This window comes from Pogona vitticeps, chromosome 2 (assembly GCF_051106095.1).
Source record: "Pogona vitticeps strain Pit_001003342236 chromosome 2, PviZW2.1, whole genome shotgun sequence".
NCBI lineage: Eukaryota > Metazoa > Chordata > Lepidosauria > Squamata > Agamidae > Pogona > Pogona vitticeps.
Window position 1 is genome coordinate 85016438 of NC_135784.1, and position 27428 is coordinate 85043865.

At 40.5% G+C, this 27428-nt stretch overlaps 3 protein-coding genes and 1 long non-coding RNA gene across 13 annotated transcripts in view; 2 read left to right on the top strand and 2 right to left on the bottom strand.

Annotated features, from left to right (window-relative positions):
• Positions 1-91: 91 nt before the first annotated feature.
• Positions 92-20483, top strand: LOC110077210 (uncharacterized). Its single transcript, XR_012083620.2, has 3 exons — positions 92-1322; positions 19080-19172; positions 19473-20483. It is a non-coding gene; the product is annotated as an uncharacterized LOC110077210 (long non-coding RNA).
• FAM53C (family with sequence similarity 53 member C) lies at positions 1364-17099 on the bottom strand. Of its 4 annotated transcripts, none has more exons than XM_078385528.1 (6): positions 16593-16813; positions 12145-12387; positions 8610-8776; positions 7090-7147; positions 2825-3552; positions 1364-2046 (listed from the first exon to the last, which is right to left on the bottom strand). In XM_078385528.1, exons 3-6 carry the CDS (start codon positions 8637-8639, stop codon positions 1783-1785), a joined length of 1080 nt encoding a protein of 359 aa, XP_078241654.1. In that variant the 5' UTR covers positions 8640-8776; positions 12145-12387; positions 16593-16813; the 3' UTR covers positions 1364-1782. The 4 variants fall into 4 exon arrangements, with proteins under 4 accessions (XP_078241654.1, XP_078241655.1, XP_020645624.2 ...); XM_078385529.1 differs by having other exon boundaries at positions 16460-16813; XM_020789965.3 differs by lacking the exons at positions 8610-8776; positions 16593-16813 and adding an exon at positions 16967-17066.
• Positions 18664-27413, bottom strand: LOC144586772 (oocyte-specific histone RNA stem-loop-binding protein 2-like). 2 transcript variants are annotated; one of them, XM_078385536.1, is made up of 5 exons: positions 26070-27413; positions 21067-21165; positions 20875-20979; positions 19437-20624; positions 18664-19154 (listed from the first exon to the last, which is right to left on the bottom strand). In XM_078385536.1, exons 1-4 carry the CDS (start codon positions 26090-26092, stop codon positions 20420-20422), a joined length of 432 nt encoding a protein of 143 aa, XP_078241662.1. In that variant the 5' UTR covers positions 26093-27413; the 3' UTR covers positions 18664-19154; positions 19437-20419. The 2 variants fall into 2 exon arrangements, with proteins under 2 accessions (XP_078241662.1, XP_078241661.1); XM_078385535.1 differs by lacking the exon at positions 26070-27413 and adding an exon at positions 23687-23906.
• CDC25C (cell division cycle 25C) overlaps positions 24106-27428 on the top strand; it is a 16588-nt gene continuing 13265 nt past the window's right edge. For 3 of the 6 annotated variants that reach the window (XM_072989890.2, XM_020789934.3, XM_072989891.2), the window contains exons 1-2: positions 24187-24288; positions 24693-24892. In XM_072989890.2, coding sequence (XP_072845991.2) covers positions 24705-24892 — 188 coding nt within the window. In that variant the 5' untranslated portion in view covers positions 24187-24288; positions 24693-24704. Of the gene's footprint in view, positions 24289-24692; positions 24893-27428 lie in introns of all 6 variants that reach the window. The other 3 variants (XM_020789916.3, XM_072989889.2, XM_020789924.3) reach the window with 3 other exon arrangements.

The following is a 27428-nucleotide window of genomic DNA, read 5'->3' on the forward strand; positions in this document are numbered from 1 at the left end:
GTTGCCTAGGCTCCTAAATCGGATCCTTCTGCGCGCGAAGTATGGGTGACAGTACTGGCTACAGTATTTAAATAGGTAAAGGTAGGTGTGTGTGTGAGGCAGTGCGGTGCAGTGGATAGAGTTACGTACTAGGGCTAATGAGATCTAGGTTCTAATCCTCGCTTGGGCATGGAAGCTCGGGAGGGAGACTGGAATTAATACAACTGCACCTTAGTTTCCTTATTGTCCACGAAAGCTCACACTAAAAATAGTCTTTAAGGCGCCTAAAAGCAAAGCGTGCTGCTTATATACCACCCCATAGCACTTCAAACACTCTCTGGGTGGTTTCCAAGTTAATTATGCAGGCTACACATTGCCCCCACCACCACCAAGCTGGGTACTCATTTTACCGACCTCGGAAGAAGGCTGAGTCAACTTTAAGGTGGTACCTGGGATTGAACCCCGGGTCGTGAGCATTTTTAGCTGCAGTGCAGCAGTTTAACCATTGCACCACGTTTTTGTTTTAACTTTTTATTATTGTTTTGTTTCTAACCTATATTCCTTATATTGAAAGCCATAGTAGGGTCGCCATTAGTCTGATGCCACTTCAGAGCGCATGACAAGAGACGCACATATAGATGGTACCTTTTTATTATACTTTTTTCCCTTAAGTAATCCATTTCCACCAGAACAAAAGCAATGCGGGAATGGCCCCTCACCCCCCCCTACCCAGGACTCCTGCTGTTTTTGTTAATCTCTCCAGACAAGCAGAAATCTAATAGAGATCAAGCAGTATGAATGAAATCTAAGAGGAGGAATTTACCTAATTCAGCTTTCAAGGCACCTAGCTGTAGTCTTTTTAGTGCATAGCCTTACCTACATCATGACACTTTTCCAAGCTATATATGGGTTGAAAACATGAGAGGATTGTTGGGGGCCTTATGTTGGGTTGCTGCCACTTTTGCTGCCTTTTAAAGGAACATATGTTTTTCCTGTTCAAGTTCAGCATTGGCTATATTTTCATATATTCTAATAGCCTCTTATCGATATAATACTTGTGTTTCATTTGCTACCCAAGTGCATATGTTTGTTTTTGGTGGGTCTTCCAGTTACTCACTTTTACTCAAGATATGTTCAAAGGATACTTGCCATAGTCTTTAGAGTGAAATGAATCATGACATTCTAGTAGGTTGAGATCAGTTGAAACACACAACAAAACAGTTTTGAGAAATACACCTGTTTGTTGGCTGATGATCCCTCTCTTCTCCCTTCTTGCTACAATGTAGAATTCTATTTTAATCAGTCACAGGAAAGCAGGCTCTTCCTCCGAGCAGAAGAATTTGGTGAGTGGCATGATCATTTCACAACACAGCAACAGAAAGCCTCCAACCTTGACTGTTTTATTTTAAATTTTTAATACGTACCTATTACCTCATACCAATCTTACCATTTCTACATATTGGGGCAACTGAAGTCTATGTAGAACTCTTGTATTTGTCTTGAGGGGAATGTTTTTGTGATTTGGTGCTGGGAGGCCCATGGGGATTGCTGAGGTAGAATTGCTGCCAAAGTTCATTTTCCACACCTTTTGGCAGGGTTTTGTCACACCATCCCAGAGATATACAACTTTCCTTTAGCATTTTTTTTCTTTTTTAATACAAAAGAAACAAGCAGACAAAACCCCATTGGTCCCATTGCCACTCTCCCCTTTCCACCCACCCCACTCCCCCTGCCCTCACCCAGGAGCACAGCCTGTTCCTGCTGCTGACCCCAGAGTCAGTTTTGCAAAAAGACACCCAATCCCTAGTTCTCTTCGATTAAAGTTAGATCAAGGTCACTAAAGTCTGGTTGGAAAAGTGTTCTTTTGCTTGCTAAATTCCAATTTAGTCGACTTGCTGCTGCTGCTGCTTCCTCTTCCTCTTCCTCACTTTCACTAAGCACCTGGATGTAATTGTTGATCGGACTGCAGGAAGCTGAGGGTGCTTGTGGGCTGCAGTCCAAAAGCCATGATGGATAGCCACCTTCCTCAGAGTTCTCTAACTGACAGACACCTCCTGCAAATGGCTTCTGAAAAAAACAACAGCCAGACATTAATATAGCAAGACACCTTTCCTCCTTTACTATTATTTTATTCTAATGAGAGTTTATAACCATTTATGATTGGTTGTACTATTAGCTATGACTTTTTATCATGGCTGACTTTCCTAAAATGAAATGAAATAAGAAAAGCTACCTTTTCAACAACAATAAGCTTAGAACTGCAGAACTGGAAGGGACCCTATGGATCATCAAGTCCAGTCCTTGTCAAGGAGACACAATGGGAAACTGAACACTCTACCTCTGGCTCTACAGCCAGAAGCCTAAGCCACTGAGCTATCCAGAATGTTGGAAAAGAAAATTTAGGACAAAGCCTGAATTTAAAAAAAAAAAACACCTTTAATTACAGATCATTGCTGCCAAATGTGCAGCTAGGCATTGCTTTCAGGCTATTGTACAAAAGCCTTCCTGAATCACTCTTGCTTTACATAATTTTCAGTGTCACCTTATTTTTCCCTTCACATGTGGATCCATGTCCTCTCTCAACTAGTCATTCATTCACACTTCTGTAGCAGTAGTAGTCAAGTCCCGCTAATTTCAGCACTGTTACATTTTAATAAGAATAGATTATCTTTGCTGCATACAGAAAAAGAAAATCTGGAACAAAAACAAAATACTTGAAACCAAGAATGGAAGATGCTATCTTTACAATGGGCCCTTTATAAACCACAAAGAATATTAAATGATTTGGTAAAGATGTGAAATGACTACACATTCTCTCTCTATATAATGTCCACTTTGTCCCTACCTGATTCATTTTGTAGAAATCAAGCGAGGGCCTATGCCACCTCACATCTTCATCATGGCGCCGCTTAAGACCACATTTCCTGGTGTCCAAATCACAGGGTTGTGAGCGGCTCCGAGGGAGGCTGTGCTGGTGTCGAAGCAGCTCTGGTGTAGAGGTGGTAGAACTTCGCTGGGAGGGCAAGAATCTGACAGGTGACAGGGAGAAACGTCTTTGTAGAGGATAGGGCTGTAAAGTCTCTCCAGTCTCCCATGGAACACTTGCTGGCGATTCTCTGGATAGAGCCAGGCTGAAAAAAGGTGGGCTTCTGCCACAACTAGCACCATCTTGAACAGCCTGATGAGAGGCACTGGGGGCAGGATTGAAGCAAAGTCTGTTGGCTCCCTGGGCCACAATCTGAGGCTGTACTGCTAAAGTGTCCTCTCTAGTATTGTCCCGACGTTTGACGTGTGTCCACACTTTGGAGCCCAAGGGCCTCCAGACTGCCTGCCAACGAGAGAGGTCTTCGGGCACTGAGAGTGAACGGCAGTGTCTTTTGGTGGGGGGCACAGAAGCCTTTTCTGAGACTAGTGAATTGGTGGCCAGTGTTTGGGATGCTAGGCTGTTCTGAGGGCTGGTGTCTGGGTTGCAGAGGGGCTGGGGAAGGCTCAAGCTGGAGTGCTGGTAAAGACCTAGGTTGTCCTGAAGATGGATCTTTGGACAGGGAGTCAGGTCCCTCCATGAAGCTCCCTCTGCAAGAAATGTTAGAAAATTTAAGACAAGGGCTTCAGTTACCACAAAGATCCGTATCCTAGATGCCTAATTCTGTCCTATGATATGTGAGGAACTAGCAGTTCTGGCTACCTTCTTTTTATTAAACAGGACTATACAGGGAGCCCCTTCACCACCACCCCCTCTAAAAGTTTCTGCTACCTGCTACAGGTTATTTTTCAGCTGCAATCTTAATGCATAACTTCATGCACAATGGGAACAACCTTATCAGCAGTAGCAAATAATCACTGATTCAAAGCTTCCTTTCACAATACTGAGGTGCATGCAACTTGTATACAATGGGACAAACTCACATGCATCCTGAAGTCACAAAAGGAAGGCTTCAATCAGAGGCAGTTTGCTGTTCCTGATAACATTATTCTTCCTCAAGTGCATAATGGCACTCTATACTTTTAAACAGCTACCGTGCCATGCAGGAAAGGAGATGTTTGTGGATCAGAGAAGGAAAATAATGCTACTGGAGTTAAGCAAGTTTTACTTTGTAATTACACCCAGTTACACTTAGAGCAAGATGTCAGGAACAGAGATTAAAACATCCTTGCTTCCCTAAGATTTTCTTCCACTGGCAATAATGAATAAGCACAGATGACACAGACTCAAATGAAACTAAAGAACAAATAGAGGCTGAACACTTCTTGCGCTTTCCAAGTGTTTCCATGTTTACTACCACTAAAGACTTTATGCAACTTCACACATTAAGTATATAGTGTTGGTTTTTTTAAAGAACCAGCATATTTCTTTAACTAGCAAGTTATAAAACCTTCTAATCCCTTGCTTCCTAATATTTTCAGAACAATAATTCAAGAAGCAGCCCTGTGTTTCAAACATGATTTCCTTCCAGTGAAACTGTTATAATACGACTTCATTCTAAGATTCCTTTGCTTGCCATTGCGCAGATTTACAGAAATAGCCGCAGCTATCTATTAGTGATAATCATCAAACGAGTGGACTAAATCAAAATATATGTAGCCCTACGTAAATCAAAAGAAACAACCCTTAACCAGTTTAGGAATTGTCTGTATCTAAGACATGTATAGCACAGTCCTCCGGAAGTGACAAAAAGTTATTATGGACAATCAGTGAAAAAATATATAGAACAAGATTCAGTGTCAGACTCGCAAACAGAAATTAAGAGGACCAGGGCAAAGGTTATAAACACACTACGTCGACAAGGGAGAGGAACAGAAACACAAACCCATGATTTCAGACAGGACAGAAGGAAGCAATCCTGTGAAATCCCACATGACAATACACTAATAGGCTATCTGTGCTCCAAACAATAGTCATATAATAAGACTATGCTTTTATGTAATAATAGCCAGGAGCCTTGCAGAATGTTAAGACTAACAAATTTATTCTCACATACTTTTTAAGGTCAATATACTAGCCTGAACACAGTAATCTTGTCTATTTCCAGCAGCTAAGATCTGCATAGGGGACCACAGGGGAATAACAAATCTCCAGGTAGAGCTAAAAAAACAATTCTGGCTGAAGCCATGGAGAGCCATGGCCACTAAAACTATTAGGCTACATAGAACAATTATTTGATTCAGTTTAAGTGTCCAATAGGCCAAAGCCCACTGAATTAATAGGTAGACAGCATAAAACCTATTGAAGTCCTATTGGAAAAAATCTGGCACAGATTGGTAATTAGCATAGCATAGTCATCCTTCAGTCTCGAGAGACTATGGTATTGTGCTCTGCATGGAGGACTTGGAACAGCGTCTAGTGTGGCTGAGAAAGCCAATTCAAGAGTGACAATCCCTTCCACACTGAAGACAAATACAATCTGTTCCCTGTCCAGCTCCCTGGTTTTGCTGCTTCTGCTGATGTGTCTGTCATGTGACAAGTTCTGCAACTAGTACATGACTGGTAATGCTATGAAAACCCTGTAAAAAGGAGATAATAGCTGCATACCTACCATTCTATGCCCATTTTTCCATGAGGATTCTGCTTTAATTTTTAATTGGTAAAAACAGACCCCTCTGTTCACATGTGCTTATAAAGCCACACACACAAACATTCACTGATCAGTTATTTATCCATCTGACAAAGTAACTGCCTTATAGCACAATACATTTATTAGAATGCTGAGGCATCTGAACATATGACCTCTTTGGATTCTCTCCTGGAGCAATACTGTGCACAGGAAAAAGCTCCCTGAGGTTACCCATTAAAACCGCCAAAAAGACAGGTTAGTAATGCCCACAAAGAAATGGGGATACATTAAAAAGTCTGAAGTCAACAGTTTTGTGTGTTTTTTATAAGCCGTTCTGTGAGCTTCCTTATAAGTGAGACAGAAATGTCTATAAATAAACCAACACTGAGCCTTTTTGCTATTTAATTTTGCTTAAATGTAAACACTCATCTTCCACTCTACCCCCGGCATATATTACATAGAAAATTGATTAAAATGGAACATATTGTAAGGAGCACAAACAAGGAATCAACAGATGGCTCTCATACAAGTGACCAGTATAGTGTAGGAATTACTTACTTGGGAAGATTTTGTTTTGTTTTGTTCAAGTATGTGTCTAAAGAAAAGTGTGTGCTGAAAACGAAGGTGTAACTGTAAACTATTCTATTCAGTACTTCATATCAGGAACACTCTGAATTGCCGAATTTCTTTACATAAGATTTGCTAACAATTCCAGGAACACAGACAGCTTAATGTTGTGTAGTTGAAATTAACTGTGTTTCAATGTTGTATTTGAGCCAACAGCAACAAAAGCCAATAGGACTGTTAATAAAATACTAATTTTAAAATTAAAAATATATGCCTTATGTTTGTTAGTATTGTTATATGCCATCAAATTGCTTCCAACTTATGGTGACTACGTAATACGATTTTTGAGGTATGTGGAATGTTCAAGGTGGGATTTATCATTGTCACACCTCACTGAGTTTTCATAGCTGAGCAGGGGTTTGAAGCCAGGTCTCCTGAGTCCTGTTCTGATACTCTATCTACTACATTACACTGTCTGTCCTTAAGTGTTTGCATCAGAGTATCAGTGGAGGTAGTCAGTCATATGTAACAGTTTAAATATGATCAGTATCTATATGGATCCTGCATATAAATAAAACAATGATGTTTGCCAATTTAAAAATGGATACACAAAAACAGAGTATTAGAAAAATTCATTTTAAAAGCTATTAATGCAACATTTTCCCCATACTTTCCAGAAAATCTCATTCCTTTGTTCCTCAAAAGAACAATATTTATTTCATCAAAGATAGCTACTCATTTATTTGGACACCCTTCCTAGCTTTAATTCTGATAAATGATTGTTACTAAAGCATACCCAATGCTGGTCCTATATTTTCATCAAGCTTTCATTTAAGAATGGAAATGGTGTCATAAAATACATTATCTCTGGAAAGCAGACTAATCTTACTAGCAGTTAACTGCACATAGAGAACACTGTGAGTTTAAAAGGATAGACAAGACAGAAACAGATGTAGGCACAAAAGGTGGAAGTCCAGCCAGATGCTCTTACCAGGTGCTATCTGGAAGGGGCTGCCACAGCTGGCCACATCAGCATGATCAGGCAAAGGCTAGGGAGGGAAACACAAGGAGTCATCACAGCAAGGATCAGCATCTTATAAGCACCTCTGGCTCTGTAATTCCCAACACATGGCTTATCACTGTATCCCAGTATAAGCTATGGGATTCTGTCAACATTGAGATATCATGCATTATCTGAATTTCCCAGTTCCCATGACACTCCCTGGGGTCACCTGCTGATCACCATAGTCACAAAATGTGATTGGACTTCTAATTTGGCTTTTAGGTCTTGGCTTTTGTGCAACTGTGCTAGCAACTGTTTTCAAAAGCCAAACTCATTTGGTGAATGAGTTGGCAAATGAAATTTAAAACAGTGACATACTTACACACACAATGATTCCCAACTCCACCCATCTCAGGGCTAACTTTGTCTGTACGAAAAGTTTCTAAAACTTGTTTTAATCTGAACATTAAAAACCAAAGTCAGGAAAAGGAGAATAATTAAATAAAAACTCTAACTTGCTCCAGTTTGGCTGATAGTTCCTTCCATTGTGCTATCATAAAGAACATAAGAAGAGACCTGCTGGATCAGGCTAAGGGCCCATCTAGTCCAGCTTCTTGTATCTCACAGTGGCCGCACCAGATGCCCCCAGGAGTACATGAGACAACTAGATAGCTGTCTCCGGATACCCCTCCCCTACACATCCTTATCTTTAAATTTTCCTTTTAGTGTCCTATTTATATTAGATTCATTGGCAAAAATCTTCTTGCACAGCTTTGTGTGTGCAAAGAGAATGATGTCAGCTATAGTGGCAAATCACTGCTGACTTAAATCTTTCTAGAGCAGTTTCAGGGTGCACATGACTTTGCTGCATGCACCCCAAATCAACAAAGAAAATCTTTAATTAGTAGCTATTTGTTGATGATTATATAATTCCCTTTGCACACACAAAGCTCTGCAACAGGATTTCAGGCAATAAGAAAGGTTTCAGGATGCTCCCTTCAACTTCTGACAGAGTGAAAAGTCAGACCAATAAATTTAAATGCTTGAGAATAGCCATGGAAAATATTTAAATTTTTACTTATATCCAACCACACTATTCTTTAGTGAAGCATATTGTTTGAACAAAAATAATTTTTATAAAAAGTTAGTTCTCTTAATGTGCTGGAGAGCTAGCCATTAGATGGAATAAATGATAATTTCCTCTTACTAAATAAAGCAATGAGCTAGTATCTAATCTCCCCTCCCACACACACACATCTCTTGTTTGGCAGTAACAGACAATATGCTCTTAACTAAAATCTCAAGGGCAAGAAACAGTTAGAGGATTTGCGATTTTCACAACCACCACCCCTGTAACAATGTTTTGCTTCCAGTTGTGCTGATAGAGTAACATGTCTTTTTTGTTTTTATCCAGGAGGTTAAAGCTAATAAAAGTTTTCCACTCCAAAAAATTAGCTCTCTGCTACAGGGCTTCATTTGCTCAGATAACATTATGCTCTTGATTGTACCTTCCCTGCAAAAGCTTCATTAGGCCACATCCCATTCTTGGAAGTCTACACCTCAGTGTTCAAACTTCTGTATGGAAAAGATGAGTTCTGTTCCTGGCTGCACCTGCAGTGACTTTGTGCTGATTTAACTTATTAATTTCCAGGCACGTTCACCATGGACTCCAGACCTAAAAAGAATCAGGAAGTACATGCTTCATATTTCACTGAAACACTCCTTTGTAAAGTTTCAAATTCAAACACTGGAGCACATTTATCATTGGGTTTCCGAGTTGGGCATCCCCTCCTTAGGTTACAGAAATAATTGGTAGAGAAGATTTCTTTGCAAAGCTAATTTTGTTCCTATTAAAATATATGCAGAAAGTACAGATCCAGAAATGCTTTAGATTTCATACACAAACAGGGTAATTGGGAAACAAGGTACATGCGCACAAGCTAGAGGTTGGTGGAGAACCTGGAAAATTGCAGGCCAATTTCCTTTCTGAAAGGGGCTCCAAAATCTTCAAACAAGGAACAATGTAATACAATGAAGAATAAAAATAAGGTTGAATATATATATATTTTAAAGTAAGCACCTTGGATCAGCATCTTGATTCTTCTGCTTCATCACCCTCACTTTCATTCTCCTTCAGTCCCCTTCTCTAGACAGAAGGCTGCTAATCAGAACCCAGTCATTCAATGACAAAAGGTTCTTTGACCTTTCTGTGTTCACAGCAACAGCTGGTGTAACATTAACCTGGGACATATCTGTGTAGTCAAACCATAGCAATCATTTTAGACCACATTTATCCCTTGCTTGTCTGTATTGCTGACAGGACCAGCATGGTAAAAGAGAAAGCTACAAAATTTCTGGCTTTTATGGCTATAGTGTAGGCAATCTTTGACAAATATATTTTTAAAAGTGATGGCGTTGGTAAGGGTTCCCGCACATCTTGCAGTATTTAAGAAAAAGCTGTCTCTAATCAAATAATCCAGTTCCTACCTACAGCTTTAAATCTTTGTTCCTCCATCTCTAAATTATTGTCCCTCATTCTGCACTCCCAAATTACTTTTGTGTAAAAGTCTCCCAAATATGTCACATGTTTAAAACAAAACTGCAAATTATGAAACTCAGCCACACAATGTATCATCCACTTGCAGCAAGCCAAAACATCCCATATTATTATTATTATTATTTATTTAATTTATACCCCGCCTATCTGGTCAGTGAGGACCACTCTTGGGTACATATAAGTACCCAAGGTGCAAACTTCCACACTCTCTTCCTTCTGTGATGTGCCATTTTAGACTAGAAGCAGAGACATTTCTGATTTTTATGTGTTCTTTTGAAGCCTTTTTGGCCAAGGATACACCTAGGTGCATGACTTTACGTCACTGTGAGGAATCTAGCACTAAGCCATGCAATGGATGGCATGTATCTTACTCTTCTAGTATCAAGACACACAGTAATCTTTCAGCACTAGAAGTCCAAGAGTGCTCCATATACATTTCTCTATATAATAAACATTGTGCATATCATGCATTGAAGAGCTACTGATATCGACTCTAGAGGTACAGTGTATATGTGTACCTAAAACAGCACAAATCTTGGCTAAACAGATTGCAAAACTATAGAGATTACACATGAGGCCCATCCCTTATCCTTCCTTATAAACCAGAAGGGAAGAGAAGCAGTAGGAACACTATCAGAAAGGATATGGAAAGGAAAAGCAGCAGAAAATAGGAACAGAACAGGAGGTGAGCAACTCACTTCATGTAAATATGTCCATGACTGAAGTAAACGTATACAGCTTTTTCTAATTTATCTAATTTATTCCAGTCACAAAGTCTGGATTTTGTAGTAGAACAGGATAGGCCAAGCTAGGGCCTCAGGCTAAACACCTGCTAGTAACATGGGCTGCTTATGTGATCCAAGTTAACTTCGATTCAGTTTTATTTATCATCTGAAGCCCATCTTCTGCAAACACCATCCTCTTAAGTACTCTGTGTTGTCACCTGTCAACACTCCTTTTATCCTTGCTATCTTTTACTAAATTCCAGCTGCTTCTTCCACTACAGCAATGTAAGAATTGCCATGTTTAATCAGAGCAAAGATGCACATCGTTTAAAATTTCTATTTCTTTAGTGATCAACCAGTTAACCTTACAAATAGGACATAATCATGATTTCATCACCAGTAGGCCTTTTTCACCTGCAAGTCAGTTGTATCCCAACCCCTCCAAACATGCAGATTTCACTTTTGCCTATCATGACCAATAATCAGCTTTAAGGATCTGTTTACCCTAGTCGCATTGCCATATGGTAATGAAGATTACTTTCATGTATTGTATAGAATGCTGTCTTAACAGTATGCAAGTGATAATGTCAGGAGCATGAGAACCTATATTCTACTAGCACAGCACTAGTGTGTAACTGTACAGATGTCACGTGTAAAGGGAAAGGAAAGCTATGTTTTCTGTACCACATTCCCAACTTTAAAACCGCAGCCCATTTTTGTAATAAAAATCTATCAATAGTATGAAGAAATTGATTTGGAGATCAGAAGCAGCTCTTGATCTATTCATTTTTATGCCTGAGGGAGGGCAATATTTTTCAATGGCTAGATGTGGGAGGGATAGTAAGCTTAATTCTGAATCACAGATAGTCTTGTCTCCTCATAACCTCACTGAATTTTAAAGACTTCTCTTGCTACACAGGTACTCTCATCTCTTCATAGGCTAAAAAGCTTTTTTAAAATCTCTAAATCTCCTCTGGCCATGGGGAGGGGGCATATGAGTAATTCCATGGGCACTGATCAATCCTTGCCTGTGATGATCACACCAAAATGTGTTCAGTGTTTCTTAGCTTTTCCAGGATATAGACTAAAGCGCAGAAAAATCTGAAGTGAATAGTAATTGAATGCAACAAAAGAAAACAAAGCAGCAACAACAAAACACACATGTATTTCAGGGAGTGTTGCACCTACAGTACATCTTTAAGGGGAGGATTTCTATGACATTTCTCATTTTCTGTGCAATCTACATTTGAACCCATAAGAAGTTCAAACATGTTTATGAATAATCTGGCCTTCCTCACCCACCCATAAGCTCAAACACAGGTTGCAGAAAAAAATATGACATGTCATAGAAATCCTATTCCTACATCACATAACCTATTACTGGTCATTAATAAACATACATTGTAGGTTGTAATACAAGAATTATTGGATCATGCAATGGGCTTAGGCTAGCCCATGAGATTTTCCAAAAATACCTCTTGTTTAAAAAGTCCTCTTATTATATGATAAACCTGCTTCTGAAGCCCTATTCAGCATCTAAAGCAGTTTACCAAGCACCACAGCCAGAAAGCTGTTCAACAAAAACAATGGAGTCTCTAAGTTCACAGCACTACTTTCACAGTTCTTTGTATCCTGGCCATAGTTAGCTGCACTATCTCAGTCTTTTCCTGTTCATCAACAAAATGCCTAAAGAAAAATGCAAAAGGTATCTCTAACACTGACTTCAGTTTTAGTACCATGGCAAGGCAGAACAAATCTTACCAAACTGATGCTGAAGGATGTGCATTTCAGTTCATCTAGGCTCTGTTTCTCCAAGTGCTCCGTTATCAGGGTGATCATGGTTTCTTGCAGGGACTTAGCCCCAAAACCCCTGTGAGATTTCTGCTACCCTTCTGCCTCCCTCAGTAAATCCAGCTGTGTTCAAGCATCATCATCAGCTACCACATCTGCTAAGCTGTTGTCTTCATCACAAACTAGCCATATTCCATGACATTGTTAGGGACCCTGCAAGAAACAGGCATGTTAATATACAGTATTTCACACATTGTAATTGTTCTCTCCGCTCCTTCTATTTTTTTAAAAAATAGACACACAGTTTCCTTACATTACCCACATCTGCAAAATGGAGGAAGCAGGTGAAGTCAGAAACAAATATAGACTTGAAGAAACGATGCTCTTTCTCTCTCAGCTAAGTTCCCATGGTACAGTGTGTGTGACAGATGTGACTTATGGCTATCAGTACAACTGCTATTGTAGATAAAGGTCCCAGCCTCCATATCCAATGCCACATTCTTTCCTCCGCTATTGCACAACCTGACCTGAGTTACTATCTATCCAGATAGATTTCAAAAAACTACTTATTACACCTGTGTGTGTGCGCGCGCGTGCATGTGTGCACGTGCATGTGCTCCATCAAGTCAGAACCAACTTATAGCAACACTAATAGGGCTTTCAAGGTAAGTGAGATATTTAAGGAGTGGTTTCACCAATTCCACTTTGCCAGTCAATTTCCACGGCTGAGCGAGGATTTGAATTCTCTTTTCCAGAGTCCTAGTCCATCACACTAATAACTACACTACACTGGGAACCTCTTTGCCCTGCCTTTATTCCCAGGAACAATCAGGCAGCAAACATGATCCCTCTGCCATATTTTTCTCATAACTATGCATGTTATGAGGGAGACTGGCATGGAGAGTATCACTTGGCTGCAATTTCCATCAGCCACAGCTAGCACAGACAAGACTTAAGAGATGATGAGAACTCAAGTCCATCATCTGTTAAACTGTGTGTGCCCTATTCCTCAGTTAAACACTGATCAACCCATACCCAGTCAGTGAGATTTCTTGGCAGCATGTGGATGTGAACCCAGGTCTCCCCAAATGAACCTCTGCAGTCCATCCATTGTATTATAATGTTTTCCTAGCATTTATTTTCCATTTCATTTCAATATTACCAGACTTCAACCATGCTACTGTGTTTCCCCGAAAATAGGACAGGGTCTTTTATTAATTTTTGCTCCAAAAATGCAGTAGGGCTTATTTTCAGGGGATGTTTTAATTTTTTCATGGACAACAATCTACTTTTATTCAAATACAGTTATGTCATCTGGTTGCTGCACAATGGTTGAGAGCGGGGTTTCACTTAACTAGGGCTCGTTTTGGGGGTAGGGCTTATATTACGAGCATCCTGAAAAATCATATTAGGTCTTATTTTCGGGAAAACAGGGTAGGTCTCATTTTGGCCTCCACTTTCAGATTTGCTTTTGATTCCTTAAGTAACTTGGGATAAGTTTGCCCTTGCAAATTCTGTATACAAACATAAAGGATGCACTCTGTGTTTTTAAACTATGGCAAAGGGTACAAATTTTCACAATAAGAAAGTCTAGCAAAATTGAAACCAGATCCACAATCTATTTGATTTAATTTATCATTATCAGCACTGCTCAGCACTCAATATATTAGAGATGTCACAAGATCTACACTCTATTATTTGCCAGACACCTTTATCCTGCTTACTAGTCCTCTCTTGATACTGGTAAACAATCCTTTTGCTGAATTTTCCATGTCAGCATTCTGAGGAGATGCATTCCAAAGGAACAGTTAATTAGAACTTATTTACTGCACATCTTATATTTTAGAAGTGAGCGAGAATCTTTTCCTATACTATCACTTTATTAAGGTTTTCCACACAGCATCATTTATGTGCATTTTTAAAACCAAGGTGAGTAACATTTAAGATGTATCAGAGCTAAAAAGGCAAAGTAAAGACAACCTATTTATGGTGTTCATTCTAGGAACAGTAAAATGGTATGCACACTCGCAGTTTCAAAACAGTAACTGCAATCCTATGTATGCCTTCTCAGCAATAAAGGCTACCAAGTTCCATCAGACTTCTTTCCTGTGGGTATAGAGCTCTAGCATTAACTGTACCTTTTGCAAGAGCACTAGAACTGGCCCTATCCTCATTAAGGAAAACAAAAATAAAGGGATACCTGTGAACTCACTTAATTCAAGATGGTAGATAAGGAGAGTCAACTGATAAAGCCCATGTTTCATTTTATTTCAGGTGAGACAAACTGGCAGCCCATACAACTCTTGAACCATGTCTACATACCATATTTGCTAAACGTTACATACATTCTTCATTACCAAAAGCCTACATTTTTAAAAATAAAAAACACATATACCCTCTAAGTCCTCTTTTTTGCACCTTTAATTTACCTATACTGTATCTTTTCTGAAACTGTATGCCAAGTATTGAAGTACTACCAGCTATCACCAAGTGGCAATACAAGAGTTAGGTTCTGTTGATAAACTAGTGATTGGTTTAAAGAAGAAAATATTGAAACATTTCATTAATAGACAGCATGGCAACATTCCAAAGACAGCAAATTATACAAACAACAAAGGTGAAAAGTAATTTTTAGGAATCTAGTAAGAGGCTTAAGCAGATTTGCTTGTATTCAGCCCCATCTTCCTTATTATATACTTTTTGAAGGCTGACTTTTTATACAGTAGTTGGATACAGTGGGATCTTGACTTGAGAACTTAATCCATATTGGAAGGCGGTTCTCAAGTCAAAAAGTCTGTAAGTCAAGTCTCCATTGACCTACAGTGCATTGAAAACCGATTAATCCCATAACAGGCCGTTTTTGTTCCATTTTGGTTTTTTTCTGGTCTGTAAGTCAAATCTCAGTCTGCAAGTCAAACCTAAATTTTGCGGCCAGAGAAGTCTGCAACTCAAAAAGTCTGTAAGTCAAGCCGTCTGTAAGTCAAGGGTCCACTGTATTCATGCATACAGTATACATCAATAGAACTATATAAGCAAGACAATAATAGAGGTTAACCCACTATTTTCCTTTTAATAAACTGTTTACTGCATAGATGTATATAGATTTCTGTGTGCTGAGGTGCCTTGGATATTTTTCTGGAGTTAAGTCCTCCCTCCCTTGTCCCTGGTGTAGAAATCTTCTACCACCAGCAATTTACCAAACCCCTTAATCCTGGCAAATTTAACATCTGACACCCACAAGTACTAGATTTGCATCTGAAAGACTGACATTCAGACCCCTGCTCAGTCATGGAGCCTACTGGGTGGCCTTGGATAAGTCAGCACCTCTGCAGGAGGACCTCTGTAGTGTGACTATTGTGAGAATAAAATGAGATAAAAGATGTACAATACCCATTTTGGGTCTCGGTGACAGGGTGAAAAACAAAATCTGTAATTAATATGTCTTATGTGATATGCCATGCCTCTTGCAGGTTACTCTTCACTATAAAGGCTTTTGGTAAAGTTATTCATGTTTTCCAGTTCCTGCTCTTTGGCAATTATCAATGGATTTTACATCTTACCCCATTCCTTCTTATTGTAATACGTTGCTTCAGATCACAGAAAGCCACCGTACCTCAAGCCACTTATACCTGAAGTCTTTAAAACTGATTCAGAGAACTGCAATAGCTTGACAAAAGTGGACTGGCTTTTGTTTCTTTTGTTTTAGCTGTAGCCACTTTGCTAGCTGACATGATTTCGCGAGGACCCCAATTCCTTTCCAGCTACCCATTCATTGAACACAAAACACATGCAGGCCTGAAGCAATTTCCAGCCTCCCTGACGGAGTAGACACACAGGGTGAGACTCCATGAGGAGACGGTGCCATGCAGGGTGTGATTATTATCACACTGTTTTAAAGAACGGGTCCCGTCCACCTAGTTTTAGAAATAACATCCACAGGGGACGCAATCGCTAACAAAGCAGAACCATCCCACCCTCCTCCGAGGGGAGCCACTTTCTTTCGCCCCCCCGCCGCCGCCGCCCGTTTCCTCCGCCCCGTTTCTCCAACAAGGCCCTCCATTCTACCTCAAATTCCCATACAGATTCACTTTTCCCACAAGCAACCTCCAACCCCATATCTTCCCCCTCCGCAACACTACCCCCCCAAGAAGAAACACCCCCCACCCCGAATGAAAGGCCATAAAAACCGAACCGAACCGCCTCAGCCTCGCGCTTCTCTTTTATGACAACAGCAGATGTTTATAAACCAGGCCCCTCACAAAGGCACCCCCTCCCCCCCTCACACCTGGAATCGCCAACATTCCTCATCCATCGCTGTCGTCGTCCCCACCCCGTATTTCTATACACTACACACAGATGTATCCGAGCGCCGCAGCCCCCCCCCCCTTGGCCGCCGCGCCACCTTTCCGGGTACCCACCGTGCCAGCCGGAGGCAGCGGCGGCGGCGGCTCCAGCACCTCCTCGCGGGGCCGCAGCCACAGCGGTTGGGCGACCCCAATAGTCTTGCGCGCGCAGCCCCACCACCACCACCACCACACTAAACAGCACCAGGACCAACCATCCGCAAAGGGGAGGCTCCTGCTCCTGGGCTCTCTCCCCCAACCCCAGCATCAGCACCCGCTGACCGACCCTTCGCCGTCCAGCTGCCGCCCCCACCCGGTAGCCCGGGCTCCCAGCCCCGCCAGCCCCCTCTCTTTCTTCCCCCCCCCTCGGTCGGGAGTGGATCGACCTGCTTGCGCCAAACCACTCCCACAAAACGAGGGAGATCATATCCCCCTCAGGAACCACTTACAGGATAATTTCAGGAAAGGGCTTGCGCACCTGCTACAACCCCCTTCCCGCCCGCCCCCCAAAAACAGAGGGCAACGCAGATCTTAGCTTTCTGCTGCTTCCTCTCTTGCCCCAGGTTTTGTCTTTTCTTTTTTCTCCCCGCCCATGGACCGTACCATCTGGCAAAGCACTACGGGGAATGTAGTCCGATGTGACCCTCTGGGAGAATGGTATGTTATACCCCCGCCTCTGGCCCATTCCTTCCACTCCATTGCTGAGAGGCAATTTCCACCTCTGCGGAGCGCTTAATTTGAGCCAAACTCACTTAGAGCAAGACTCATCTATCTTTCAGCAAAAATGCTCAGTGGTGCTATATGTGAAATATTGTTTTGCCAAAACAAAAACAAAAAACCAATGGCATATTCCTTGTCTGTAAACATGTTAAGAGTGTTTTTTCTTCTCTGACCATCTCTTGTCAAGCCTTCATCAATCTAAAATTTAAACTCTGGCTAAGAGTTGGACACAACTCAACAAGTCTCTTTATAAAGCAAGCAATATTTGTGGACCTGCCAAGAGATGCATTAATGGGCACATGTTTGACAGCAATGCTACTCTACAGCTTAATGAACTGTACCTGCTTAAATATGTAAATGAAGTTACCGAGCTGAAGAAGAGTCAGAGCACGGCGTGACTGTATTATTCAGGCTAGGTTTCAGTAACCCAGCCATATTGAGAGACTACAGCCATACAATCATGGCAAATTTCCCTCCCAAGAAACCTTCCCATGATCCCAGGAAGTACCTAAGGAGGATGTTGTTGTTGTTTAGTCGTGTCCAACTCTTCATGACCCCATGGACCAGAGCACACCAAGCCCTCCTGTCTTCTACTGCCTCCAGGAGTTGGGTCAAATTCATCTTGGTTGCTTTGATGACACTGCCCAACCATCTCATCCTCGGTCGTCCCCTTCTCCTCGTGCCTTCACATATTCCTAACATCAAGGTCTTTTCCAGGGAGTCTTCTCTTCTCATGAGATGGCCAAAGTATTGGAGCCTCAGCTTCAGGATCTGTCCTTCCAGTGAGCACTCAGGGTTGATTTCCTTCAAAATGGATAGGTTTGTTCTCCTTGCAGTTCAAGAGTCTCCTCCAGCACCACAATTCAAAGGCATCAATTCTTCGGCGGTCAGCCTTCTTTATGGTCCAGCTCTCACTTCCATACATCACTACTGGAGAAACCACAGCTTTGACTATTCAGACTTTTGTTGGCAAGGTGATGTCTCTGCTTTTTAAGATGCTGTCTAGGTTTCTCATCGCTTTCCTCCCAAGAAGCAGGTGTCTTAATTTTGTGGCTGCTGTCACCATCCGCAGTGATCATGCAGCCCAAGGAAGTAAACTCTGTCACTGTGAGGTGAGGAGGATACTCATACATAAAAGCCCCTTTACCGGTTTCACATTTGACAGGGACAAAAGTGCTCGCCTTTCACAAACGTCATTCCCTTCAACTTCAATGGAAATTGAAGCATATGCATTCTGTATTTCCTACCCGAGTTTGGGGATGGAAATCTCAGCCAAGCAACTGAAGGATCTCCAGTTTCAGGAAAGGCTTTCTTGTAATACAGTATTAGTGTCAAGCAGATCAGAACTAGCTGAGAGTAAAGGGGGGGGGGCTAATGATAAGGTGAATAAGGGTGCTCAGTTTCCAAAGCAATTTAGATGCAAATAGACATTGTTATAGCTTTAATTCTCAACTGGTACTCTTGCACAAAACATACAATGGATGAAACGGCAGGCAAGAGCAACACTTTTGTAATATTTTTTGACTTTATGTCCTCTGCATGCACTTCATCAATAGAAATGTGACAAGTTTCTTTGAATTAAATGGATGACATAAAAGCAATTGTAAACACTTAGTGTGAATGAAGACTGCATCAAGCAAACCTTGGCAGAAATGTAGAAATGGGCCTCATCCACTCAAAATGTTGTGAGTATCATAGCAAGCCCAGCAACATCAATGAGTTACAGAGATCACAGACTTAAGAATATCTCAGATTTCCCCTTTCAAGGCACTGCCTCTTTGGGGTTCTAAGAGATGAAACTGGCAATCAGGAATGAAACGGACAGTCTTCTGTGTCTTTCAGGAAACTCTCCCAAGTGGAAGGAGCATTCCGAGGCAGCCACATAGAAAAGGATCCAGAAGGTGACAGTCCAGCAAACTAAAAACATAAGAAATGGTGAGAAACAAATAGTCTAAAGGGACCATGGTTAGTAAGTACCCTTGGGGGAGGGGAGGGTTCCCTTTTCCCTTTCTTCCACACTGTAATAGTAAAGGTACCCTTAGGAACTCATGTCTGGTAGAGATCTGGGACTCCACAGCTTCACATATCATCAAGAGGATTCTGTTAAGTTTGCTCGTCACAGCCAAGATGTCCTGGTGATGTACAGTAACTATTTCAGATTGAAGCTTTGAGATGCATAGCTGATGTTAATTCTGATACCTGTCCTCCCAATGCTTCTCTATACTTCTTTTCCAGATTCCCTTGAACACCAAGCCATTCATCCGAGAGATCAGATGCAGGATTCATATTGGTCACCAACTCCTGCCTTGCAAAGAAAGAGCAGCTTCATTCACATTGAACCAGGCAGCTACATTGAACAAATGGCTACACTGAGCAACCTGGAAAGAATTGGTCTAATCCCTCTGCCAATATTCAGTTCCAGAAAAAGAGGGCAGCCTGTGTGTTTATCAGCCTGGTCCTACCCATGGCTTCCCTATGGCTATTGGAAAGAATACCCATGAGGGAATTTGGCCCTTGTCAGGAGAGAAAAAAAAGATTTCTCCAACCTACCCTAGAATTAAGCCTAGAAAACTTACTTCCTTAGACCATATCTTTTACTGGGAAAGGGATGCAAGGTTTTTTAAAAATCACTAATAATAGTTGGACACCAATGGCTAGCTATTTCTCCATCACCTGCACTCTGAGAAGGCTGACTAGGTGTCAAAACACAGTCAACAATTCTAAGTAATTGAAACTATGAAGACAGTCACATTTTCCTCACTTTTATGGTACACTTGTATTTCTTTCTCTTGTCTATGCACATGTGAACACTGCGCCTTGGGTATTCTCAAAACAGAGTGTAAAATACTTTCAAGCTCTGGCAGACACAAAGACCATTTGCTCTCATTGAGGAGCATCACAGCTCTGTTGAGAATGAAAACTGTCTCCGTGGTGATAAGGAATACCAGGGAGAGTATGTGTGTTTATGTATGTGTACACACACGTTGCCTGCAATTCCTGAATAGTATGTATGAATAACTTTATAAATGGGTCACCAGGTTGCTGGCAAAGAATGCTGCACAACAAAGATAGTTTTTCCTAAGACAGAAACAAGAGCAAGTACAGATCTGTTGGTTAATGAATGTCTTTGGCAAGTTCCCCATTGTAAAATGTTTTGGTGGAAACACTGGGCATCTGGGGCATCAAAATATTATCCCCGAAACAGTCCAAAGGAACCAATAAAAACTAGCAAATACTTCCCTCTCAGCATCATAGTTGATCAATCCAGGTGGGTCCCAGTTATGCAATGTTCGTCGCCATATCTTGATCTGCATGTCCCATGAACGGCGACTGTACTTCTTATATTTATTTGGAGTACGTGGATGAACACCCAACCGCCGAGCAAACCTGGAACAAAATATGAACGTTACGCAGGCCATGTGAAGGCCTACCAGAACAGAAACACAAGGACAGACTGATAGCTTCACAAAGGTACCTCTAGAGAGGATACAAAAGTGAATGTGCCAAATACTGAAATTTGGGCTGGGGTTACAGAATAAGCATTGGTAGCCACCATCATTGTTTGGAAAGGCCCCAGATGTCAACATTCTGCTATATGAGGATAGAAACTTTGATAAAAGCAAAAGTCATTGCTCACTTGGGAACCTGCTGAACAAAACACTGGTAACCAATTGTGTTTTTCCCATAGTCTATTTGCTTCTGCCTCCTTTGCAAGACAACCTCATCTGTTTCCACGTCAGACCTGTAAAAGATAAAGAGGCAATATTAGAGAGAACAGAAATTATTCAAGGCCCTGGAAAGCTACAACAGCGCCCCTAATAAAACTCACCCAGATCCTCCTGGCCTGGATTCTCTTGCCCAATGTGGCCTTGTGCCTACACCCACACTCACCATCTTTACTCCAGGAGAGGAGGGCTCAGCTTGAGGCCTGTTCCAAGAAAATTAAGCTTTGATTACAGACCACGAAAATGAATTACCATCTACAGATATGATGTCATAATCCTCAGTCTAGCAATCACTATTGTTACATTATCCACCATGAAATCAAAATGACCTTTTATTCAACGACGTTTACTATTTTAAGTAGTTTCTGCAAACTAGATCATAGCTTGGGAAAGTAAAATTTTGTATTATACTGACAAGAATCCCTGAGGAACTAACTAGCTGATATCCAGCAGCAAGAGAACTGTTCTAATTTGAGACCCAATTTAAGATTTAAACCTCCTGTTTTAGACATTATTGAGGCTGTCCAGCAGCTATGAGACAAACATAAGGTGTTTTCTGTGGACTTTTATTATACTGTACTGAATTCTAATTTAAACATACAAAGTTGAGAAGAAAAGTCCACATTTATATTGTTCTACTCTACATCTCCTTCCAAATGCAACATGCTAGACCAGTGGTTCTTAACCTTTGTTACTCGGATGCTTTTGAACTGCAACTCCCAGAAACCCCAGCCAGCATAGTTGGTGGTGAAGGCTTCTGGGAGTTGCAGTCCAAAACTCCTGAGTAACCCAAGGTTAAGAACCAGTGTGCTAGACTGTATTAAACACTATAGGAATCCCTTGATCTGACTGCCACTTTTCGAACAGATGAAGTTTCCAAACTCAAGTTATCCTTTTCTGGTCTTCCCACAAAACATTTACTAATTTTAATAATAATTGTATCTGTAAGGAATGGATAAACCTTGTCATGCGCAGGGTTGCCTGAATCACACAGTGTTAGGCCACAGCCTCACATGTTTGGGGATGTACAAACTTTCCAGACTTGCCGGCAGGAAAAAAATAGCTATTATAGCAAGCTTGGTACACATACCTTTTTAAATTTAATAAATGTATTTTATATTATTGAACATTGCCTGTTTCCAGCTACACTTCCTGACCACTCAAGGCATCTACTGCAATGAATTTTTAATCATAGATAGCATATACTAATATGAAAAAACTAAGAGGGCAGTAACTGTGCTAGTCTGGCGCAGCTGAAAGTTTTGTAGCACTTTTGAACCGTTAGTGCATTTTATTTGGCATAATCATTTGTGGAATGGCACTGATAAAATAGGTTGCAGTCCATATGCCAAATAAAATATAGCAGTTTCCAAATAAGTAGCATTGGCAAAAGAAAATATGGAGAAAAGCAAAATATTGTAACACTTTACAGACTACCAAGGGCAGATGATACTTTTATTGGACCCGAGAGTCTGATGCCTGAATATCTCTCTAAGAGCTCCAGAGTTTTTTATAGATCTCTAGGAAAAAATCAGAAGCATGTGTTCATCACAGCTGGTGTTTATCTCAGTTAAGGGTTAATTCCAGAATAAAATCAGACAGCCATTTCCAATCAGGCAACATCAGCTTGTTTAATTTTAGGCTTATAGCCTAAAAAGGCACATTGGGGTGGGGGAAAGTCAGAGAATGCATCTTTTAAAATATCTAAGTTTTAAAAAATAAGAATATATTAAAGGAAATTATTTTCTTAGTCTTTATCAGAATAACACACAGAGAAAATAACTCTTTGGTGCTCGCCCAGCAAGGCCAGTTTGAATCTAATTTAAATCTATGTTGCCTTCATCTGCTGCCATTGCTACATGGTTGTTGTTGGCATGGGGTGTGTGTAGTGTAGCATTGTGCAGCCTTGCACCCATGTGTCTCTTGCCTCCATGATATTCTTATTTGTTTTGAACTTCACAACAAATTCCTCTTCCATGAAAAATTATGGGTCTGCTCAACATCTAATGGAAAAATTAATTAAAGGCTGGCTGCATTCTAGAATTTCTGCAGCTGAAGAAGCAAAAATTTACGGGATGACACCAGCATTTAAGCAAGAGAATAAGTTTTGTTCTCACTACATTCTGGTATCTTGCTTTATCCTTTAAAAGTCAATGAATGGCATACACTTTTAAAAAAGTTCTCATGGTATTTTACACAATTCCTTTCTAACACACCTAAAAATCTTCATTAAAACCTTCATAAACCAAGTTCCTAACCTAAAGGACTAATTTAAAAGATAGAAGCTACTTTCAGCTTTGTATCCCAGCTCATGCTCTGTATAGAGGTGGATCCCCTTACTTTATCTCTTACTTGGTTATTGCAAATTACAGTCAGAAATAATCTCCTGAGAACTGTAGCAGTTGTGACACAAACCTGCACACTTTTAGCTATAACTATGATTATGGATGACGGAAGGGGGGGATTAAGCAGGCTAAGAACGTCTTGAATAATTTTCATGTTCCAAGGCTTGTGGTCCTGAATAGTTTTTCCCATAATCTTCAGCTGGCATTAACATTGTTTTGCGATGATGCCCTACAGCTAGTAAGCAAACCGCTGTATATTTTGCACCCCTGCGGCATCCAGTAATGTGAACGAAAGAACAGAACCCCTTGCAGCCACTACTCCAGCGTCCTCAGACCAATACAAAACTTCTGCCGCCTCGGAATTCAAGAGGTGAGATACCTGTTGGCCACAGCAGCCCAGCCACCCGGTGCAGGACCCACACATTGCATCGTTTGCATCAGCCTACGTAAGGAGCCTTATTAGTATTAGCTTCCCACAATTTAAATCTGCCTCCAGGAGGTGGGAAGGGCGGGGTTTGAAACACCCCCTTTCCCCCCCGGCCTATCAACACGGAGTGGTAGAAAAGACGGCCTTGTCTCTGTGAAGCGATTGGCTGGGCTTCAAAGGGCAACAAAAGAGGGCGGAAATCTCAGCGGCCGTCGAACCATAACAAGCGTGACAACAAAGCCCCGTCTGCCAGTTCTTTTCCTATTGGATCTGAGAGATTCCCGGCGACGTAACGTTTTCCAATTAAAATGCTGTTAAACGAGTTGCCGGGTGTTTTTTCTTCTTCTGTGCTTCGATGATTGGCTGAGGTTGTGGGCGGTGTGCAGGGATTGGCTGACGACCTGGCGGCAGGTTTAAGGACCCAGGATTCTGTTTATTTTCCAGGCGGCCTCGCCCTGGGTGGGTGGAAGGGATGTGAGTCCTTTGGGTTTGAGAGCGATGGGCCAGTTGGGGTAGCCGCCGCCCCGCCGCCGCCCGTTTCAGGTGGTACCCGGGTGAGCGAATGTCCTTGCAGGGATACACGCGGGGTTATATACGTCTGGAAGCGCGGACGTAGATAATGGCCGTTGTACAATCCAATTTGAAAGAATCGAGAACTAGTTAACTCGGTCTCTGATCCGTCACGTTTCGCTTGGTTTAGCTTTAGGGAATCTGTTTTTTTTTTATTTAAACACATAACAAATGTCAGTCGTTGCTGAAAGGATTTTGTATATGTTTAAAGGCCATCTTGCTGTCAAAATTTGTCTCGAAATGTAATATGTTTTTGTATTGCTGCTTTTGGCAATTTTCTTGACTGTTATTTTCATTATGTGATATGATTATGTATTTGCATTTTAAGTGTCTCTGCGTATAGTAAGAGTAAAGGAAGATATTTTTAAAAAAACTTTTTTCTCCACAGGTTTTGCTCATCATGTCTGAGAATTTTCCTCAAAGAGAGACTGATCATTCTTGCTCACACCATCAGTGCCAGTCGAGTTGCAGGATGATGTTTAATGTGTGCCAGGAAGCCGAGATCTTGCTGCCTTTTACTCCAGAACAGCATCTCAACCCAGTCATGAATTTAACCCGGGAATTTGGGAATCTAAGCACATTAGCAGGGTAATTGTTCAGGATACCGTTATAGAATGGAAAATAATCGCTTTCTCACAGTACATTGTTTTGTAAGATTACATGAGTAATACAAGGAGTGCGTACAATGTAAGTCATATTAGGTAGTTTTGAAGGTTATGTTTTCTGATGGGTATCTCCAGAAAGTGTGTGTGTATATTTGTTATGTGAGTTTGGGGCCAGTGAACAAAGATGGTGAATAAAAGCGCCACAGAAATGAATGTACTCAGAACAGAAATCGTAATTTTTTTATATATTTTGTTCATTTTCAATGGGAATTGGAATAGGGAATAGGAATTGGGATAGGTAAGGAGTGGGAAGGGGTAAAATTCCAGAGAGGGAAAGAATATTCTTACATCCACTTCCACAATTATTCTAAAAAGAAAGATCACAAAAGAAACAATTTAGCAATTTTTACCAAAGTATCTAATCTCTCAATTCCTTTGGACCTTCACATTCTTCTTTTATCTATACTTTCCAATCCATATTTCCAATCCAATTATAAAATCATTCCCAGTTTTTGAGTCCTTTTTGAAATTATCTTTCATTTAATGCTTCTGTTAGTACATCCATCACCACCACTTCCAGTATCTTTTCTGTCAACTTCTCAAGAGACAGTACTTCTTTCTTCAGTGTTTCTCATATAGTATTCTCACTGCAGTAACTACATTTATTATCAAATATCTCATTTCTTTATAATTTCAAGCATAATAATCAATAAAAACAATTCCGGTTTAAATGGTATTGCACAAGATACATTTTTTGTAACATTTCATGTACTGATCTCTAATAATTTTTGCTTCCCTACATGTCCAGCAGATATTATAAATATTACCCTCCTAGATTTTACATTTCCAACATTTGTTGGAGATATTCTCATACATTTTAGACAGTTTAGCGGAAGTCATATGCCATCTATAAAACGTTTTTTTTTAAATTTACTGATTTTATGAGTTTAATATTCTGCCAAATTTGTGCCCACTTTTCTAAATTAATATTACTAAGGTTTTGTGCCCAATTTATCATATCTTTTAGCACTTCATCTTCCATTTTCATATTTAGGAGATATTTGTACATTTAAAAAATTATTTTATCACCTATTCCTAACGCTAATTTATCAAATGCCATTTGTTTTTCATAAAAGTCCACTATTTTATCTTTTACATACCTGGAGTCTAGTTGTAATCTCATCCACCAATCTAGAAAGGCTTTCTGCTCCTCTAGCTCCTCTGTAGTCCTTAAGCAAATCTCTATACCTCAAAAGTTTTGTTAAGTCCATTAAGGTTGGCTGTATAAATGCTTCGAATGGTGACACCCACCCTGGAATTTTAGTCTACATTTTCTTTTGTGTCTTATTCCAAATCCATAACAAAGTCTTTCTTATCATATGATTATTGAAGACTTTATGATCTTTATCATTTTGGTACCATACAAAAGTGTGGGGAAAGTCTTTAGTTATGATGCATGTCACCGGTGAAGAAGATGTCTGCAAAATGTCTACCTTCTTCTCCGGAGGCATGTCTTTTTTATTAAGTACCATCATTTACATAAAGAGAAGATTTAGCCAAAGAGGGTCGAGAAACTTATCTTGTCTACACATTCCACACATGCTCAGAGAGAGAATCATAGAACAATGCATCTTTATACTACAATAGCTTGATTATGCTAAACACCACTGATATATCCCTTAATAGCCACAAGATGGAACTTTAGACTAAAATCTTCCCACATCTATCCTCACAGCAAGCAAATGTTCCTGCCCTGAGATCACTTGATGAACTTCACGGCCAAATGGAGCCTTGAACCCAATTCTAGCCACTACATCACAAGATCCCATTTGTATGAATTAAACCACATTGTTGAATTGCTTTTCATAAATAAATAGTTCCTTTCAAATAATCATAGCTGTTAGGGGGGAAAACGTTTTCATGTATTTCTGTTGCTTAGGTAGTTGATTTCTGTGCACGTCTTCAGTATAAACATTCTCAAGGTAACTTGTAACAAGAAGGAAACACATTTTTTTAAAGAAAAAGTAGCAATAGCATAATTTAAAATGTAGGATGGTGTGGCATTTTAGTCATCTTCACCAGTGATGTCTTGTAGAATGGCTGCCCAATATAATCCAGCCGCAGATTAGAATGGTCTCTTTGCCTAAAAATTCATAGAGCAGAAGAAGTCTTGGAAAAAAAACCCTGCAAAGCTGGTACAACTGAAACAGCCTTATGTTTTCTTTTAAAAACTTGTACTGAAAATTGATCTTTTAATTTATTAGTTGCTTTTATATCTTGCTTTTCCTCCAACAAGCTGTAAGCGGCCAACATGGCTCTTCCAGCTTATCTTTATCCTCACAATGACTCCTTGAGTTCTATAGAGAGAGAATGATCCAATAACAACTTGAACAACCTGTGAGTTTCATGGCTCAGTGGGAATTTGGAACCTGGTACTATTTGAGCCTAAGTCCAATGGTCTAGCTGCGACAGCACACAGAATTTGTATCAGCTGTATGCCTGTTCTCTGCACCAACATT